The sequence below is a fragment of the Nakaseomyces glabratus genome, chromosome H (assembly GCF_010111755.1).
Source record: "Nakaseomyces glabratus chromosome H, complete sequence".
Lineage (NCBI taxonomy): Eukaryota > Fungi > Ascomycota > Saccharomycetes > Saccharomycetales > Saccharomycetaceae > Nakaseomyces > Nakaseomyces glabratus.
In genome coordinates this window covers 562,825-581,829 of record NC_088958.1, presented here as the reverse complement: position 1 = coordinate 581,829, position 19,005 = coordinate 562,825, and the positions used below count along the sequence as shown (strand labels likewise).

The following is a 19,005-nucleotide window of genomic DNA, read 5'->3' as shown; positions in this document are numbered from 1 at the left end:
ACATTTCATATTATATTACAGACCATTGTTTTAGGAAAGAACGTAAAGCGACGAGATGTCATTTAGGAAAAGAGGTGAAGTGCTAGCCGGTGGGAGGTTGCCAAATAGAGCGCCTCTTGTTCCTGGCAGAACACCTGGAGGTACACCTAGTACACCAGGAGATGCTGGTGTGAATAGGTTAAGTGGGCGTATGGAACAGTTGAATTTGAGAGGAGGAGTGAGAGCCAATATTAGTGGTAGGCCTCTGGCTGACGGCAGAACTGCAGCTTCAGGACCTAATAAAGAACCCATTTCTGCCTTCGGTGTGAATCATCCTGGTATTAGACCATCTCCAGCAAGTTCCCAACCCGCTACATCTACCGGATGCTTTGACTTGGATAAGGTTCTAGGGCACATGGGGTTACCACTAGGTACTTCTTTACTGATAGAAGAGCGCAATTTTACCGAATTTAACAGCGTCTTGGTGAAACTGATGTGTTCGCAGGGTATTATACACAACAGAGTGGAGGACAATAAGGAAAAGAATGGTAATACACACCTGATCATACTGAGTGCAAGTCAAAGTCTAGGTAAGGAACTGCCTGGAGTATACAAGGGTTCGAAGAAAGACATAAAGAAGTCCAAGATTTCAGAAGAACAAAAGAAGTTATCAGTTCAAAACTTAAATGAGGAGAAAAGTACTCCATCAAGATATAAGGACTTGAAAATAGCCTGGAAGTACAAGTTTGTGGACGAGCAGAGGGGTGTTAAAAATGCTGAAGCCGGAGATAGTTTGTCTTCTGAATATCCTAACTATAACCACCAATTTGACATCACCTCTAGATTACTACCTGCACCAACCTCCAATGAACTGACTTTTATAAACCCTACTGAACCAGTAGCATCTATTATTAATAAACTGGATAGGACAATCCAGCAACATTCAAATAAGCTGATAAGAATTGTGATACCATCACTATTACACCCTGCGACGTATCCTCCTAGGATGTTTTTATCCTCAGAAGTATTACTCTTAATGCATGGGCTAAGAGGTATATTAAAGAAGTACAGCAGTAGGTGTGTTTTAATGGGTACAATCTCTACAGATATTATTGATTCATTCCTACTAGCACAACTTGAGAATTTTTTCGACTCTGTCCTGAATTTGGAACCATTTGGTCAAGATATGATGCAATTCTTAGAAAGGATATACAAAACACAGCCAGGAAAAATCCAACAGGGCTTGCTGCATATCATGAAACTACCTGTATTTAGTGAGCGCGGTGAAATGCATGTTATGAAATCGGAACTAGCGTTCAAGAACGGTAGAAAGAAATTCGAGATAGAAGAATGGGGTATACCTGTTGATGATGTCGAAGATGACAAGCCTGAAAAACAGAATAACCCAAATGAAACTGATATGTCAAATACTATAGCTGCTCCAAAGAAGAGCACTAAAGTATCATTAGAATATTAACATTTCTATTTTTTCTTTGAACCCCTAAAAATTCAGTTATATATCAGCAATAGGATGGAATATAAATATTCTGCTAGCGCTTCTCACAATTTATACCTGATAAAACAAGACACTTATATACCATTAAATAGTACAAGCTCACTATGCTTCAATTATTTATAAACCATTATTGTTAAGAACAATACCAACATTAGTGTGACTTTATATCACTGAGAACGCCATACTGACGATTCTCAAAAGCGCTCCCCTTTGTCCCTTGGGCAAAGCGAAGCCCATAAACTAAAAATAAAAGGTATTATAGCACTATATGCACACCTCATCGCAAGATTACCCTATTCTTTTTTGTGCCTGATATTAAATCAGGTTGCAAAGGATCTAGTTAATAAGACGGTTACATGTACAGTGATGAAAGTGCTAAGGTTCAATCAGGATGCTAGTTGCTGCGTGGTAAATTCAGGTGCCAATGAATTGACTGTATATAACTGTGATCCATTTGGGAAATGCTTTGAGTTTAACATTAGTAATGTTAATGGTGATAGCAATGATAATGGTATAGGCTATGATAGTTTGGAAGCTGGTTCTTCTTCTATAGAGTCGCAAGTGATTGCCGAAATGCTATTTTCCACAAGTTTGCTGGCGGTGGTCGATAAAGGGCAAGGTATTAACACCGGGAAGAAACTGAAAATTGTGAATATTAAGAAACGATCTTTAATTTGTGAAATTGCATTTCCTAGTTTGATCGTTGATGTTGTGATGAATAGAAAGAGGATTTGTGTTCTTTTAGATAATGACCAAATTTTTATATATGACATATCCTGCATGAAGTTAATGGAAACCCTTGATCTTTGGGAAAGTAATAATGAGGGTAATTTAAATGATCATATTAAAGTAGGGGAAAGAGCAAGTAACATGATAAATGAAAATCTAAAGAATGGCAATGAATTAGATAGGATTAGAAGCAAAAGCAACAATAACAATGACCAAACAAATTCTGACAATGGAAGAAGTAGAACATATTCTATAAACGGCTCTCATAAAATAAAACCTCAGCTAACATTAAGTGGTAATGACAACAGTATCCTTTGCTATAGTAAATACTCCTCATCAAAACAAAATCCGGCTCGCATATTGAATGATATTGTTGTCTATGATGCTTTGAATTTGAAGCCTATTAACTATCTGAATTCTGTACATAAAGGATGTGTGTTGAAGACTAGTGTTAGTATCGATGGTAAGCTCTTGGCCACGGCGTCTGAAAAGGGCACTATTATTCGAATACATAAAACAGGAGTGGATTCGGATTTTGCTTCGGGACCCTTGCTATATAAAGAATTCAGAAGAGGTTCGAGGCCAAGCCACATTCATCAACTGCTGTTTAATAAAGATAGTACATTATTGGTTTGTGTTGGAGATAGCGATACCATACATATATTTAGGACAGACGACGATGGATTGGCATTAGATGGAATAGATGGAGATATTGGGAGCGACAGTGGTGGTAGTTTAGAGTTGATTAAAAATAGGATACCGCATGAACAAGTCAAAAAGTTTTTCTCAAGAAAGATCAAATCCCATATTCCTAATCAAAACCTACATCGAGATTTTGCACATATAAATATGGATAGAATTGTGCACACGGTAGTTGGTTTCCCAGAAGAGTTTGATAACAAAATATATGTCGCATCTGATGATGGTAGTTTCAAAACTTACACGATACCTTCAAAGCATGGACAATGTGTTCTAAATAAAACAAGTCATTTTATATAGATTTCCTGGTAGTTATTAGGCATTTTGCCTATTCAAAATATCCTAACGAATATATCTCCTATAAAAACTTCATGTTATTTTATGATTTGATTCTATTTACAAAGAAATATTTAATTTATGGAAGAACTACCAGAACTTGTACCAGGACTTCTTATTATTGCATGGTGTTGGGCCAGTAGCCTTTTCTTTCATCACGTCTTTCAATGTAGTCTCCAAAGAATCCACCTTATGCTTCAGCTCTACCTCCTTTTTCTCATAGGCTAATTTCCACCATACCAAGTGGGCACCTAGGTAAAAAGTTGATGCCATCAAAATGAATATCCATAGTGGTCTTGTAAACCTCTTCAGCGGTACTTCGTTTAGTCTATCTTGTTCCATTTGCATGCTTTTTAAAAGTTTTAACTCATCTTGAGTATTAAATTCCTGCGTCTTTTCATTTATCAGCCTCTTAATAAGCTCAGGATCGACACCTTCCAAGGTTTCTAGCCTAGTTAGATCTTCTAATGTTTTTATTTTAGAATTGTCGACCTCTGGACTCCTTACCAGAGTGGTGAAAGATAGATTTCTAGCATTTCTGGTTATAGCAAGTCTTAATGTTGAGATTTTGGCAGTCTTAATCATAGTAGTCAGTCGAACTTACTGGTCCTGTGTAATGATGTTAGATTTACAATATTGGTTCATTGCTATCTTAATCTAGCTAAATTTTAAGTTTTTCCCTTTTAAGTGATTCAGCTATGAGGTTTTGATTCAGAACTCGAAATTTGCTAGTAGAACTAACAATATTGTATGTATTTGTATTTCATTATAAATAACAATTAAATGATATTAACAGGTGGAATTATCTTATTTAAAATAGTATTAGAATCTCCAAAAGACTTCTTGAGGTTTTAGTTGCGACTTAGACCGTACAAGTTACGCACCTTCCATACTTCCAATCTTGCTCTTCTCTGTAGATCCTGGGTTTGCTGTAGAGACATTGGCATTTCAGAGTCGCTTCTAATAATGGAACCAATAGACATAAACAGACCAAAAGTTGCAGCTGAACCAGCAATATATTTACCCAGCGTGCGCATTATTCCGTCAGGGCCAGCACCTTGTGTTAAAATTGTGAAGCCACCAAATAAAACACCAGTACATACACCCACTGTGGAACCCATCATCAGACCCATCTTAAACTTGTCCCAGTTGGAGGGCTGTTGCTGTGCTAAACCTTGTGGCATTGGAGGCATGGTTGGCTAATTTGATTTGTAGAAAGATGCAAAAAAGATATCAGTGCCCACTATTGGTATTAAATGTAGTGCTGATAGCTTTCACTTGTATTTGTCAAGCAGTACTTCTTTTATATTTGTTGGAAATGGATTCTAAATACTGTGAAAAGTTCTAGCATTTTGGTCAACACAGAAGGGGATTTTCTGAAAAAATAAGCTCATCGGATTGGATTAAAATATCGATTTAATGGCAAGGAATAAAAAGAAATTGACAGTAACAAAAAGAATCCCATTGATGCAAGAAATATTGGCAATTGGCAACTGATACTACTGTCATGATTCGTTGTAGAATGATTAACTTAAGGAAGGGTAGGCTATTTGTTAGCAATTTTAGGCGAAGTTACAATGTTTTAAGGGAGCTACGAGACAGAGGGCTTGTATCTCAGGTATCAGCGCCTGAGGAGAAACTAGAAGAGCAACTAGAGTCCGGACAGAAGGTTAAGTTGTACTGTGGAGTAGATCCTACTGCTAAATCTATACATCTGGGAAATCTGGTGCCTCTGATGGTTCTTTTACATTTCTACGTTAGAGGTCACGATATAGTGACACTAGTTGGTGGTGCTACTGGATGTGTCGGTGATCCGAGTGGGCGAACCACTGAAAGAAGCCTAATGGAGGATAAAACACGGCTGTCTAATGTGTCAAGTATATCTGGACAATTGGAGAAATTTTTCATTAATGGTCTAGCTTATTACAACACTAAGAATAAGGATAGAAATGAAACATTACCGGGGAAGCATATAAAAGAGAATAATTACAATTGGTGGAAAGATGTTAAAATGCTTGATTTCTTAGCCAATTATGGCAGACATATAAGAGTTCAATCTATGTTGGCAAGAGACTCAGTCACGGCTAGGCTGAACACTCAAAATAGTTTGGGTTTTAACGAGTTCACATACCAGATATTGCAAGCATACGATTTCTTCCATTTGAATAAAACTTATGGTGTCAGCATTCAGGTGGGTGGTAATGACCAGTGGGGGAATATTACAGCGGGTATAGATCTTATCAGTAGACTTTCCTCACGAACCAAACAAGCATATGGTGTTACGGTGCCTCTGTTACAAACAGCCTCCGGTGAGAAATTTGGCAAGAGTGCAGGAAATGCAGTATTTATAGATCCCAGCATTAGTACACCTTATGATATATTTCAATTTTTCTTGAATACGCTGGATGAAGATGTACCAAGGTTTCTGAAGACTTTTTCTTTTTTGACCATTGAAGAGATTGAGTCTATGACTAAGCGTCATAATGAGAAACCTCACTTGAGACTGGGTCAAAAAATGTTAGCTAAGGAAATTACAGATATGTTATTTGGTGTAGGAAATGGGGATAAAGCACAAAGCATTTCTAATATTATCTTCGGGACCATGGAAGATAAAGAGATGAAACTTTCAGGCTTGGAATTAATAGATATGTTCAGAGAAGCAAGGATTTTGCAGCAGGCTAAGAGAGGTGAGTCTTTAGTAGCTTTGGTTTCAAGATTAACACACAGTTCAAAATCAGAGGCTAGAAGGAAGATTGAACAGGGAAGTATATACCTTCACACAAGTCGTGTGAAGATAACTAAGGATATTAATGACTATAATGACTATTTAATTGACGATAAAGTCTTGCTGCTAAGAATTGGTAAACAAAAATGCTTTGTCATTGAGATGCAGTGAGTAATATATGTACATAGAATACTACCACGGGCATTGTGAAGTAGACATAACTGTATAGAGTACTTGTAAATAATTAAATACCCTTTCACTCCTGTTTAGAACTTCCAAACATTTCGGCGTCAATCCATGACTTGACACACCATGACCATAGGGATGCGGGAAGCAATAGAAGCCACTGCCAATAGTAAATCGCCGAAGGATAATACCTTTGGATCAACCAAAAACTTGTAAGCGAAACAAACACAACACCATAAGTGAAAGTCAAAATAGCATATCCTGCCTGTCTCTGATTCATCTGTTTCCTTTGAAACACTTTCCACAGCAATTATTTCATTACTGTCCACTGTTCATTGAAATGCACCTTGACATTGAATACATTTCCTTTACAATCTCATCGCCCTCTTTTAATATTTTCAGTTTCTGCAAAATGCGAATTTCCTAACAAAAGTTAATATTGAAGTGCAATTGAATCACCAACGGTTTAAGAGTTAGCAAACAATTGGTGACCATAAGCAAAGCAAAGACTCTGCCACATATTATAATGGTTGATCCGATCTATGTTGAAGTTGCTGATATGTTTTTAAAGAGATACAAAGACTATGTGATAAATTTATTCAAGGAGCCCGTTCCGCTAAATAGGGTACAGAAGTTATTACAGGAGAACAAATTTGCTGGTGAATTATTTGACATGTCTAATCGATTGTGTACCATGTATGAAAATGGTACATGGCACTCACAAGTGCTAGAAACGTTAGACCTTGACAAAATTTATGCAAATGTTGATATGATGCCTCTTGAGGATGACTCACAATACTCAGACAATTTAGTTAAAGAATTATTACGATACTTCAAGCAAGATTTCTTTACTTGGTGCAATAAACCGGTTTGTAAAAGTTGTGGTGCATCTGGAGACGATATTAATGGTGCTGCTATACAGGCGCCAACTAATGAAGAGGCAAAATTCAACTGTGGCTCGGTAGAAGTTTATCACTGTCAGAAATGTAACTCAGAAGTGCGGTTTCCTAGATATAATGACCCAATTAAACTATTAGAGACAAGGACTGGTAGATGTGGTGAATGGTGTAATCTATTTACCTTAGTCCTTAAGTCTTTTGGGCTGGAAAGCCGATATATATGGAACAGGGAAGATCACGTATGGTGTGAATATTATTCTCCATATTTGAAAAGATGGATACATGTTGATTCATGTGAACAGTCATTTGATGAGCCTTTTATTTATTCAAAGAATTGGAATAAGAGCATGAGTTATTGTATTGGGTTTTGGAGGTACGGTGTAGTTGATGTCAGTAAACGTTATATTTTGCAAAATCAGTTACCAAGAGATATAATCAAGGAAGATGACTTACAGTTTCTGTGTCATGCTCTCACCAAACGTCTAAGAACTGGACTAAGTGATGATGAATCATACAAAATGTATTGTAGGGACGACCTGGAGCAACTTGAATTAAACCCTTCTGCTACTCCAACCAAAGAGATGCAGAAATTGAAGATATCAAAAACTGGGAATAAGGGTAGAATAAGTGGATCTGCAGAATGGAAAGAATCGAGAGGTGAAAATGGGAAATGAAGTCGGATGAATGTGGAGGACTGTTTTCTACTTGGAATCACTATCAATAATTTGATGGGTGTGAGATTCATCGGTTTATCGTCGATGCGTTTTGATTGGAGGGTATCTAACCATTCTTTATTGCCTTAAGTATCACTATTATGATTTGAACTTTATCCCATCCTCTCATGAAGCGGCTTCTACATGTGGTTAACATAGCACTTTTTGCAGATAGGTCTGGATTATCTTTACTCATATTGTACATCGAATAGATAAATCAAAAACTCCTGAACAGCTTAAAAATAATGGCAAAAGTTATACAGCATTCAATCTCTAATATGCATTTTGGATAAAGATTGCTATCCTATCTTTACCCTATTAATATATATTACCTATTGTTATATATTTTAGGCTAATATCAAATAAATGGAACGATAATTTATAATAGTTGTCAAAACTAAAGATGTCTTTCCTTTTAGTTAGCCTTTTCTTTCAGTTTCTTTAACTTTTCCTTCTTTGCTTGCCTCTTCTTTTGTTTCTTCATCTTCTTTATATAAGTGTACGTTTCTTTATCGCCAAAGCCGTAAAGTGGTTTGAAACTGTCGAAGAAGCCACAATCTTCAAACAAGTTAGGGAACAACCAGAACCCGCCCTTTTCCCTAATGAAAAGCATTGATATTAGGAACACAATCAATCTGATAATTGCGACACCGAAGAATACACCTAGGAAGCCGAAGGCAGCCAAGGACAGGTAATATGTACCACGTCTCATAGATGCAGGCCACAGAGGGTAACATACAAATGCTAAAATGACACCAATCACACCAAACACAATTAAATAGTCCGTTAATGTTTTGGGGTTGTAATGCCACAAGTAGTATTCGTTGTCATCTAGTGTAGCCTTGGTGGACATTATTAGATGAGGATAGTCCTTGCTGGGCTTTAATCCGTGTTCTTTACATTCATAACTATGTAGTTTCTGACCCGGTACTACCAATTGGTTTTTGATGAACTCCACAAATATACCTCTGGCTAATTCAGCAAACTTCTCCTCATCCTCCGGTAGAGGTGGATATAGGTCCGGCTGCTTTAGGGATTTCTTCTTATACGCATCAGACTTCAGACACCTCACAAATCTCTTATATCTAAAGAAGTCAGTAGGCTTATCCTGGAAAAGACCCTTCCTGGCTTTCAATTCGCTTCTGTTACGCACAAAAGAGGCGATAGCGAGAACTGCACTTTGATCCATCTTTATTAGTCACTTCACTCAATCAATTCTCCACTGCTCGAGAAAATAACCAAAACAAAAGCAATTAGAGAGTTTAAGATTGTTATGCAATCGCTTCAAATTGAGTAAACTAGACGACTATAACACTCACTCTGACTATTGTAATGCTATAAGCATGCAAGCTTTTGGCAGTTTCTTTTGGTGTTTATAAGACTAAGCTGCAATCCACATGACGTTTGTAATGATATCTAGAAAATTTTTCAGAAAAGTGAAAAATTTCAAGCGATGAGCTGCTCATCGCAAGAAAAATTGTATAGAAGTGGAGCTCATCGCATGTATAATAGAGGAATTTCATTTATTTTGCAAGTGTATTCTCTTTATATTGATTGGTTTTTATTATTTATTTTGAATTTTTATATCTTATAAGGTAAACTATACACCAAGAAGTTACAGAGATGCAATTGTCTTGGAAGGATATCCCTACGGTTGCGCCTGCAAATGATATGCTGGACATTGTCCTTAACAGGACGCAAAGAAAGACGCCTACTGTTATTAGACCTGGTTTCAAGATTACTAGAATCAGGGCTTTCTACATGAGAAAGGTGAAGTTCACTGCTGAGGGTTTTGAAGAAAAGTTCGATGATATCTTGAAAGGTTTTCCAAACATTAATGATGTGCATCCTTTCCACCGTGATCTGATGGACACATTGTATGAGAAGAACCATTATAAGATTTCCTTGGCTGCTGTTTCCCGTGCTAAGACTCTGGTTGAGCAAGTTTCTAGAGATTACACTAGATTGCTGAAGTTTGGTCAGTCTCTTTTCCAATGTAAGCAGTTGAAGAGAGCCGCTTTGGGTAGAATGGCTACCATCGTCAAGAAGTTGAAGGATCCACTAGTGTATCTAGAACAAGTTCGTCAGCACTTGGGTAGATTGCCATCTATTGATCCAAACACAAGAACTCTGTTGATTTGTGGTTATCCAAATGTTGGTAAGTCTTCATTCTTGAGATGTATCACCAAGTCTGATGTCGAGGTCCAACCATATGCGTTCACAACAAAGAGTTTATATGTTGGTCATTTTGACTACAAGTACCTGCGTTTCCAAGCTATTGACACGCCGGGTATTCTGGACAGACCAACTGAAGAAATGAACAACATTGAAATGCAGTCTATTTACGCTATTGCCCACTTGCGTTCCTGTGTCATGTACTTCATGGATCTTTCAGAACAGTGTGGTTTCTCAGTTGAAGCACAAGTTAAATTATTCCACTCCATCAAGCCATTGTTCGCTAACAAATCTGTTATGGTTGTTATCAACAAGACCGATATCATAAGACCAGAAGATCTAGACGAGGAACGTGCTAAATTGCTACAAACTGTCACGGAACTTCCAGGTGTTGAGATCATGAGTGCCTCTTGTCAGTTGGAGGATAACGTTATGAACGTTAGAAACAAGGCTTGTGAAAAGTTGTTGGCCTCCAGAATTGAAAACAAATTGAAATCTCAAGCTAGAATCACAAATGTCTTGAACAAGATCCATGTCGCTAAGCCTCAGGCTAGAGATGACGTTGAAAGAACTCCATACATTCCTGAAGAATTCAAGAAACTAAAGAAATATGATCCAGAGGATCCAGAAAGAAGACTCTTGGCCAGAGATATCGAAGCCGAGAATGGTGGTGCTGGTGTCTTTAACATTAACTTGAAGGATAAATATATTCTTGATGACGATGAATGGAAGAACGATATAATGCCAGAAATCATGGACGGTAAGAACGTCTACGATTTCTTAGACCCAGATATTGCTGCTAAGTTGCAAGCTCTAGAAGAAGAAGAAGAAAGATTGGAGAAGGAAGGTTTCTACGACTCTGATGAGGATGAAAGCTACGGTGGTTTCGATCAAGAGGAAATTGATGAGATCAGAGAAAAGGCTGATTGGATCAGAAACAAGCAGAAGAAGATGATTGCCGAGGCTAGAAACAAAAAGTCTTTGAGAAACAAGGCCATGATGCCACGTTCAAAACTTGTTAAGTCTTTCGGTGACATGGAAAAGCATATGGCAACTTTGGGTCACGATATGTCTTCTTTGCAAGACAAGCACAGAGCTGCCGCCGAAAAGAGCAGGTATGTTGAGACGGGTGCTGATGTTGTCTTTGGACAAAATGACAGCATGGCTTCTGGATCAAACGGTGGTAAACTAAGACAAAGCGACAGACTATTGGATGGTGTTGCTGATGGTTCTATGAGAAGTAAAGCAGACAGAATGGCCAAGCTACAAAGAAGACAAAGAAACAGAGACGCTAGACAAGGTGAAGCCGACAGACACGCCACTGCTTCTCTACCCAAGCATTTGTTCAGTGGTAAGCGTGGTATTGGTAAGTCTGATTTCCGTTAAGGAAGCATTTATCTACTATCCCCATATATGCTACTTTGTGTGTCTATTGTCACGGTAACTTCATCTACCAGGTAAAGACATTTTGAAGCCTAACGGAATATCTTACTGTCAAGTCTAAAAAAAAATGCATTAACAGAAAGAAAAAAAGGTAAGAATTGGTGAGATTTCTTGGATTCTTATTCAATTTCTTTCCAATTTTTTTTTTTTGTCTTTTCCATAATATTTTTTCTTTTCACTTCTTTCGCACAACGACTTTAACAATGAAGGATGTAAAAGCCTCCCTTCATTTTTATTATTATTGTACAAATTTTTTTATTTTGTTTTTTTTTTATCTCTCCATTTTACATTAACATCATTATAACCGTTATCATTCGAAATTATTTTATTTTTTTCTAAGAAACACTTAGGATTTATAGCCCCTCCATATATTATGTATACTATTGAAAACATTTTGTCAAACATCAAGCCATTCTCATTTATAGAAGCAACGTAAGAAGTAAATATAGCTGACGAAAGTAGAATGTCCGCATCCCACTTTGTCTGATGCAACTATTTCCATTTCATGATTGCATTCTTTACTAAATATCGCAAGAGGGTATGTTACCACTATGCATGAGCCCTCCAAAGCAACCAAAAATTGACTCATAATACAATAACCAAGAGGCTCAAAATAAAATATAATAGTAATTAATTGGCTATTATGGCAAATTATTGTCATCAAATGCTTGACACATTCTGGTTCCTTCAGAGACAAGTCGTACAAGCCCTTCGCGCATTTCATAGAACCGTTCATTTAATTTCTAGAAGGACATAATAGCCGTAACCCCTAGATACGCCCGTGGAAGACGGAGTGGGACCCCCACTTTCCTTGCATATTACTAAGAATGTGCCGTACAGGCATTTCTTAAACAGAAAAAATCGGCGAAGAGAAAAAATTTGGAATCAGTTTCGCCTCTCCTTCCCCCATCGATTTCTGTGTGATCACTAACAATAACAAAATTAAAGTCCTATCAAACAATAGTGAAAAGTAGCAATGAGCGATGAGGTTTGTCGAAGTTGATCAATTTATTTCGCAAGACTTGACCTATTGGGAGCTGAGGATATATAAGCGCTACTTTAGATCTCTCTTGCTTATTGTTTGGGTATTGGACCATTCGCAAACTACTTTCCCCTTTGTTGGGATCCCCAAACTAAATTAAGTAATAGCAATGCGGCGGTTGATGAAGCAGTTGGTTCGGGACTTTGAGCCCTTTATGTTTGTTATGGTGATGGCCTCTGGTATCTCCAGCAACTTGCTGTATGATTTCGCCTTTCCTTCACACTGGATGCGTGTTTGCTCATACATCATGTTTGGTATTGCGTGTGCTATATTCATCGTGTTGCAAATATACGTATTTGTACATGCATACTATTCTATCAAGAAGGACTCTTTCAAAGTGTATTTTAAAAGATACTATGCCGGCGTCACGTATGGCCCCTTTTGGGGTGCATACCCTATGGGTTTGGCTACTATTATCAACTACATTTCATTCCTTGCAAATAATGAAGCTGCTGGTACTGGCAACGCCAAGCGTCTCATAGTGCTGGCCTATGCTCTATGGTGGTATGATCAACTTATCTCTTTATTAACTGCATGGGGTGTTTCCTTTCTCATATGGCAAAAGTATGATTTTGACAAAAACGATATTAGTCCCCATGTTACTCCAAATCAGAAATCAGCAGCAGAGACTCTGAAAAGTGTGCTTCTGTTGGGAGTCATACCTCTGGTGGTTGCATCTTCAAGCCTGGGTGGCTTTACAATGAGTCCCATCTTTATCAAATATTTTGGGAGACACATTCAATTACTTAACATATTCGTGTGCGCCTTGAGTTTGTTTCACGCACTGATATTTGTGTTTTTCATTATTACAATTTACATTTGGAGTCTTTATGTGAATAAGATTCCTCCCATGGGCCAAGTCTTCTCGATGTTTTTGATCTTGGGTCCATTAGGTCAAGGAAGTTACAGTTTCTTGTTGATAGGTGAGAATGTTGAAAAATACACCCATTTATATTACAGACCTGGGCATCCTTATTATAACGAACTCCTTGTTGAAATAATTCCTTGGTGCTTTAAGATCATCTTCTTACTGTTGGTGTTAGCCTTAGTATCGTTGGGATATTTTTTCACCTTCCTTTGCTTTATCTCCATTCTTTCTTACTCCAAGACAAAGGACGCCACAGGGCCCAAGGTGAAGAGAATATACACTTTCCACAAAGGTTGGCTGGGAATGACTTTCCCAATGGGTACAATGAGTCTAGCTAACAAGGAGATATATGTTATCTACAACAATTATGTCCCAGTAAAGACATTCAGGTACATTGGTGCTATTTACGGTGGTGTCTGTATCTGTTGGACTATCATATGTTTAACACTGACTCTGTTACAATCAATTATAAAGCCTGTTTACTTTAGATATTCTAAATGGAAGGAAACTGAAGAAAACACAAGTACTGAGAAATCTTTGGAGAGCAGCAATGATATTCAAGAGTCCTGTCAAGATGATTTTACGAGATTGGTATGATAATATACCAAATAAAGTTCATTTGTGTATCATATTGGTTCAGATGAATTCTTATCAATTTCTTTTCACGTTTACAATTTGCATTTCATGAATACCACCTCCCTAGCATTTAGAGGCTAGGATATTAGTCTCAACACTAATTTAATTACACCAAGGTTAAAGAAAGTATAAAAAAAAAAGAGCATGTGTCGTGTACTCAATTTTTGCTCGGCAAATGTATTGCTATTTTTCATAATTATTATTTCAACCTTTGGTAATACTCTAGATTTTTTGGTCTTTATTTCATGATAAAAGAATATCTATATTCATTTAAGATTGAGCATTTTTCATTCATTTTCATATACAGCCCATGTCAGTATCTAAAAATGAAAGATTTGCTACCAATCTGTCTATTATTTTCCATTTCTTTAATTTTAATTTTTTGCATTAATTTCAACATATAGCAATAATAGTATTCATTCAAATACATAATCTGTAATCTAATATAATTTGTCATTATAAAGACTATTATCCTAAAATAATATCATTAGCTAAAATAACGTCAAGTTATCACTCCTACAAATATCATTTTCATCTTCGACGATGGATTACATAGAATAGGAGTTAGATGATCATTAGTGATGAGAGAGGACACTGCTGAATTTACTGCTGTAATGTCCATTAATTGTCACAATTAGCTAATATTTTCCCATCGAAATCCCTTAACTATTTCCATTTTTTTACCATCGTTACAGAGGGATTGTGTAGTAAATTATCTGGCACCCTATCATCCGTGAATCAGCGTGGACTCGGGGTGCTAACAGTTGGATGGCATTATAAAATGAATTCAATTTGTAAAGATTGAGATAGTAATATTTAAACAACAGTAAAATATTTTTTTTAGGTTTGTTCAATTTCCTTTCCACTGGCAACTTTTTTTAAGTTCCTCTATATATATGATAGTAAAGAGATTATTTAGAACAATGGCTCCAGTTGCAAAGCATTTTGATTATTTAGTTATTGGTGGTGGTTCCGGTGGTGTTGCCTCCAGTAGAAGAGCAGCCTCATATGGTGCCAAGACCCTTTTGATTGAGGGTAAAGCCCTTGGTGGTACCTGTGTCAATGTCGGTTGTGTTCCAAAGAAGGTAATGTGGTATGCTTCTGACTTGGCCACCAGATTGACCCATGCCCACGAGTATGGTCTAGCACAAAACGTACCATTGTCTAAAGAATCTATTACTTTCAATTGGCCGGAATTTAAGAAGAAAAGAGATGCTTACATTCACAGATTGAATGGTATCTATGAAAATAACTTGAAAAAGGAAGGTGTTGAAGTAGTATTTGGTTGGGCTAAATTTAACAAGGATGGTAACGTTGAAGTTACAAAGCATGATAATACTACTGAGGTGTACTCTGCTGACCGTATTTTAGTTGCCACTGGTGGTAAACCTGTGTACCCAGAAAAGGTTCCAGGATTTGAATTGGGTACAGACTCTGACGGTTTCTTCCGCCTGGAAGAACAACCAAAAAAAGTGGTAGTTGTTGGCGCAGGTTACATTGGTATTGAGTTGGCAGGTGTATTCCATGGATTAGGATCTGATTCCCATCTAGTTATTAGAGGTAAAACTGTTTTGAGAAAGTTCGATGAGATTATTCAAAATACTGTTACCGACTATTATGTTGAGGAAGGTATTAATGTCCATAAGGAAACTAATGTTGACAAGGTTGAAAAAGATGAGAAAACTGGTAAATTGTCTGTTCATTTGACCAATGGACAAGTCCTTGAAGATGTTGATGAATTGATTTGGACTATGGGTCGTAGATCATTGCTGGGAATCGGCCTAGAAAACGTTGGTGTGAAGCTGAATGACAAGGAACAGATCATTACAGATGAATATCAAAACACCAACGTTCCAAATATCTACTCTCTTGGTGATGTCTCTGGACGTGTGGAATTGACTCCTGTTGCTATTGCAGCCGGTAGAAAGTTATCAAACAGATTGTTTGGCCCTGAGCAATACCGTAATGATAAACTTGATTACACAAACGTTCCAAGTGTTGTCTTCTCGCATCCAGAAGCGGGTTCTATTGGTCTAACTGAAGATGAAGCAATTAAGCAGTACGGTAAGGACAACATCAAGGTTTACACCAGTAAATTCACAGCTATGTACTATGCCATGTTGGAACACAAATCTCCAACTAGATACAAGATCATCTGTGAAGGTCCAAATGAGAAGGTTGTCGGTCTTCACATTGTAGGTGACTCTTCTGCAGAAATACTGCAAGGGTTTGGTGTCGCAATCAAAATGGGTGCCACAAAGGCTGATTTTGACAACTGTGTGGCTATTCATCCAACCAGTGCTGAGGAATTGGTTACTATGAGATAATAATTAGATTTTCTTTTAAAGGTCGTGTATATTAATCATTTTAGTTATTTTAATTGATGGAATCATACATTATTATCATTATATTACGAATGGCTGATGATGTACAATCATCAAATGAGAGCATTACCTTGACGCATACAGAGGCAAATTCGTCGCAGAAATTTATAAGTGTAATTGAATTATTTTGCCTTTTTTATTGATTAAAATACATAAATTTATATGAAAACGATGTAAATTTTATTTCTAGAATAAATGACAAGGAAACAAACTTTGTGGCATAAAATGTTAGTCCTTTTATTCGTATCTAGATCGGGAGGATGATACTAAAACCAAAATCGAGTCACTGAAACCGATAATTTGTTTTAGATTTGTAGTTGATTAATACACTTGATTACTCAAGGTAGAAAAAACCATACGAAGTTTGAAAATTGAAAGATATAATAATAGGAAAAAAAAGAGATCTTAATTTCCTATATTTAAGCCTTCAAAGAAGAAGCTCTTCTCTTTCTGGTTTCAGCCTTTTCAGCCTTTCTCTCAGCCAATCTCTTAGCCAACAATTGAGCGTATTCGGCAGCAGCTTCTCTTTGAGCTTGAGCGTTTCTGACCTTCAAGTTTCTTTGGTATCTCTTTCTTTGCAATCTTTGAGGAGTAACCAATCTTTGGATCTTTGGAGCCTTGGTGTAGGTCTTTTCACCCTTGGTAACTTCTCTTCTGATGACGAAGTCACGGACATCGTCTTCCTTGGTCAAACCGAAGAACTTTCTGATGTGGTTAGCTCTCTTTGGACCCAATCTCTTTGGAACAGTAGCGTCGGTGACACCTTCTAGTTCTTGTTCACCCTTCTTGACGATGACCAAAGACAAGACAGCCAAATCTGGACCAACAATGGCACCTCTGACAGACTTTCTCTTTCTTTCACCAGAACGTCTTGGTCTGTAACAGGAGTGACCCTTAGCCAACAATAGCTTAACTCTGGTTGGCAACAAGACACCTTGCTTCATTGGGAAACCTTGCTTGTCGTTACCACCGGTGATCTTGAAGGTGTAACCCTTGAATTCATCACCGACAGCTTCACCTTCGATTTCTTGACCAATTCTCTTGTCGTAGAAGACACGGACACGGTGTTCGTCATCGACTTCGACAGTCTTTTGGGTACCGTTAACTGGGTATGCAATGTTCAACTGTAAAAATGGTATAATATTATTATTAGAACTCAAAACAAATAGCATATACCACTAAAATCTCAATTCATGCTAAAACATGATTTCATTCTTTAGGAGATAAACTGTATAATTTTCACATAAACCTCTGATTTCATGTAATATATATTAAAATTCTGGAGTTGACAAATAACTGGGTGCAAACGGAAATATTATTACTCAAACGTCTGTAAGAATAAGAAGTTCACTCATATATGACAGTATCGATATGGAACAGTAATTCATGATGTGATCTTTGAATGAGTTACGCTGTTAATCCAAAAACTGATATCCTTTCCTTTTAATAGTGACCTTTCTCTTAATCCTGAAAAAGTTCATCATTGTACCACATGGTGAAGAACTGATAATTATACTAATGAACATGTCTTGCAAAATTGAGATTTTCGGGGAAAAATTGGTAATTGTGTTAAGTTTGTAATCAATAATATAGCTAATGTTAGTATTTTTGTTCTTTAAATCGTCAATAAAAGTAGGTAGAGGTAATCGAATTGTAATGCTTGGATTCGCCTAAGATACGCAATGTATATTTTGTAGAAAGTATGATATCTTCCCAGTCTCGATCCTACTATGCGCCTGTGTATCACATAGCTTTAATCCCTGATTATAGGCAATATAGGCAAAATAGGCAATATAGATCGCTATTTCCTCCATAATTCATCGTGGTTTGCAAACATACCTTCATAATGGCTCAGTTATCGTTTCTCGAGGTCCTTTCGAAACAAATTGTAATGAGAATAGCACGGGTAATCCTTCTTAACTACTATGAAATAGACGCCCAACTGGCATTTCACATATATGGAACCTGTGAGCCAGCTACTGTCCTGACAATATGCTTTTGCTCACACAAACTGGATCTGTTCTCTGGGATCGTGAGTCTACTCTGCCTAGCACCTACACAGACGTTAGAAAGGAAACTTTGGTTTAGGCGGAAGATAGCTCGTGAGCTCAGCCTAGCCTGGTTCCACAAAGTGGCCTAATCCCCCAAGCTTCATTGTATGCCCGTGGTAGCACTACACTCTACCACTCTCCTAGTGTCAGTATTTTGCAGCATTACGAAAAGCATGCTAGGCTCAGCATCTGATGAGGTACCGAGCAATGCGTGCCCATCATTACCTCTTAGAGAGTTGCCAATCCCGAAGCCTCGTATCTATCATAGAAAATACTCTTGATGATCCAATAATTCAAATTTTCAAGATGTATGGGTGTTATAACTTTCAATGATATAAAAAAGCAAGTCACAAAATAATGAAATCATTCTCATATTCGTTTAATGTGTTTTTGCACATGAGCAGTGCACTCGGGCAACAATCAACCAGCTTATTGTTCCATATGAGCAAGATTTCAGTCATGTGATATATTGTGATTAGGTATGATAATTTGTTTAGACGTTTACCAAATTATTGATACCTTAAGATTGATTCTGTAACTATTATCAGCTTCTCATACTGATTAATCCAACTATAGTATCTGAAATATCATAAGTGTATTCGATTCTTTCCTTTTACGTAATTA

The 19,005-nt window shown here is 37.2% G+C and overlaps 12 protein-coding genes across 12 annotated transcripts; 7 read left to right on the top strand and 5 right to left on the bottom strand.

The window, feature by feature from the left end:
* Positions 1 to 55: 55 nt before the first annotated feature.
* On the top strand, positions 56 to 1,456 carry ELP4 (Elongator subunit ELP4; the record flags this gene model as incomplete). Its single annotated transcript, XM_447051.1, has 1 exon — positions 56 to 1,456. One exon carries the CDS (start codon positions 56 to 58, stop codon positions 1,454 to 1,456), a length of 1,401 nt encoding a protein of 466 aa, XP_447051.1.
* Positions 1,457 to 1,861: 405 nt separating this feature from the next.
* On the top strand, positions 1,862 to 3,223 carry ATG21 (Atg21p; the record flags this gene model as incomplete). Its single annotated transcript, XM_447050.1, has 1 exon — positions 1,862 to 3,223. The coding sequence occupies one exon, from the start codon at positions 1,862 to 1,864 to the stop codon at positions 3,221 to 3,223; it is 1,362 nt and encodes a 453-aa protein (XP_447050.1).
* Positions 3,224 to 3,349: 126 nt separating this feature from the next.
* Positions 3,350 to 3,844, bottom strand: INA17 (Ina17p; the record flags this gene model as incomplete). The annotated part of the gene is made up of 1 exon (XM_447049.1): positions 3,350 to 3,844. One exon carries the CDS (start codon positions 3,842 to 3,844, stop codon positions 3,350 to 3,352), a length of 495 nt encoding a protein of 164 aa, XP_447049.1.
* A 266-nt stretch (positions 3,845 to 4,110) lies between these two features.
* MGR2 (Mgr2p) lies at positions 4,111 to 4,452 on the bottom strand (the record flags this gene model as incomplete). Its single annotated transcript, XM_447048.1, has 1 exon — positions 4,111 to 4,452. The coding sequence occupies one exon, from the start codon at positions 4,450 to 4,452 to the stop codon at positions 4,111 to 4,113; it is 342 nt and encodes a 113-aa protein (XP_447048.1).
* Positions 4,453 to 4,766: 314 nt separating this feature from the next.
* On the top strand, positions 4,767 to 6,155 carry MSY1 (tyrosine--tRNA ligase MSY1; the record flags this gene model as incomplete). The annotated part of the gene is made up of 1 exon (XM_447047.1): positions 4,767 to 6,155. One exon carries the CDS (start codon positions 4,767 to 4,769, stop codon positions 6,153 to 6,155), a length of 1,389 nt encoding a protein of 462 aa, XP_447047.1.
* An 85-nt stretch (positions 6,156 to 6,240) lies between these two features.
* On the bottom strand, positions 6,241 to 6,450 carry ERI1 (Eri1p; the record flags this gene model as incomplete). The annotated part of the gene is made up of 1 exon (XM_065626623.1): positions 6,241 to 6,450. One exon carries the CDS (start codon positions 6,448 to 6,450, stop codon positions 6,241 to 6,243), a length of 210 nt encoding a protein of 69 aa, XP_065482695.1.
* Positions 6,451 to 6,696: 246 nt separating this feature from the next.
* PNG1 (peptide-N4-(N-acetyl-beta-glucosaminyl)asparagine amidase) lies at positions 6,697 to 7,743 on the top strand (the record flags this gene model as incomplete). Its single annotated transcript, XM_447046.1, has 1 exon — positions 6,697 to 7,743. One exon carries the CDS (start codon positions 6,697 to 6,699, stop codon positions 7,741 to 7,743), a length of 1,047 nt encoding a protein of 348 aa, XP_447046.1.
* A 454-nt stretch (positions 7,744 to 8,197) lies between these two features.
* On the bottom strand, positions 8,198 to 8,971 carry SEC62 (Sec63 complex subunit SEC62; the record flags this gene model as incomplete). The annotated part of the gene is made up of 1 exon (XM_447045.1): positions 8,198 to 8,971. One exon carries the CDS (start codon positions 8,969 to 8,971, stop codon positions 8,198 to 8,200), a length of 774 nt encoding a protein of 257 aa, XP_447045.1.
* Positions 8,972 to 9,405: 434 nt separating this feature from the next.
* NOG1 (putative GTPase NOG1) lies at positions 9,406 to 11,343 on the top strand (the record flags this gene model as incomplete). The annotated part of the gene is made up of 1 exon (XM_447044.1): positions 9,406 to 11,343. One exon carries the CDS (start codon positions 9,406 to 9,408, stop codon positions 11,341 to 11,343), a length of 1,938 nt encoding a protein of 645 aa, XP_447044.1.
* A 1,208-nt stretch (positions 11,344 to 12,551) lies between these two features.
* Positions 12,552 to 13,907, top strand: SSU1 (Ssu1p; the record flags this gene model as incomplete). Its single annotated transcript, XM_447043.1, has 1 exon — positions 12,552 to 13,907. One exon carries the CDS (start codon positions 12,552 to 12,554, stop codon positions 13,905 to 13,907), a length of 1,356 nt encoding a protein of 451 aa, XP_447043.1.
* A 935-nt stretch (positions 13,908 to 14,842) lies between these two features.
* GLR1 (glutathione-disulfide reductase GLR1) lies at positions 14,843 to 16,273 on the top strand (the record flags this gene model as incomplete). Its single annotated transcript, XM_447042.1, has 1 exon — positions 14,843 to 16,273. One exon carries the CDS (start codon positions 14,843 to 14,845, stop codon positions 16,271 to 16,273), a length of 1,431 nt encoding a protein of 476 aa, XP_447042.1.
* A 476-nt stretch (positions 16,274 to 16,749) lies between these two features.
* RPS6A (40S ribosomal protein eS6) lies at positions 16,750 to 18,175 on the bottom strand (the record flags this gene model as incomplete). The annotated part of the gene is made up of 2 exons (XM_447041.1): positions 16,750 to 17,454; positions 18,170 to 18,175. 2 exons carry the CDS (start codon positions 18,173 to 18,175, stop codon positions 16,750 to 16,752), a joined length of 711 nt encoding a protein of 236 aa, XP_447041.1.
* Positions 18,176 to 19,005: the final 830 nt, after the last annotated feature.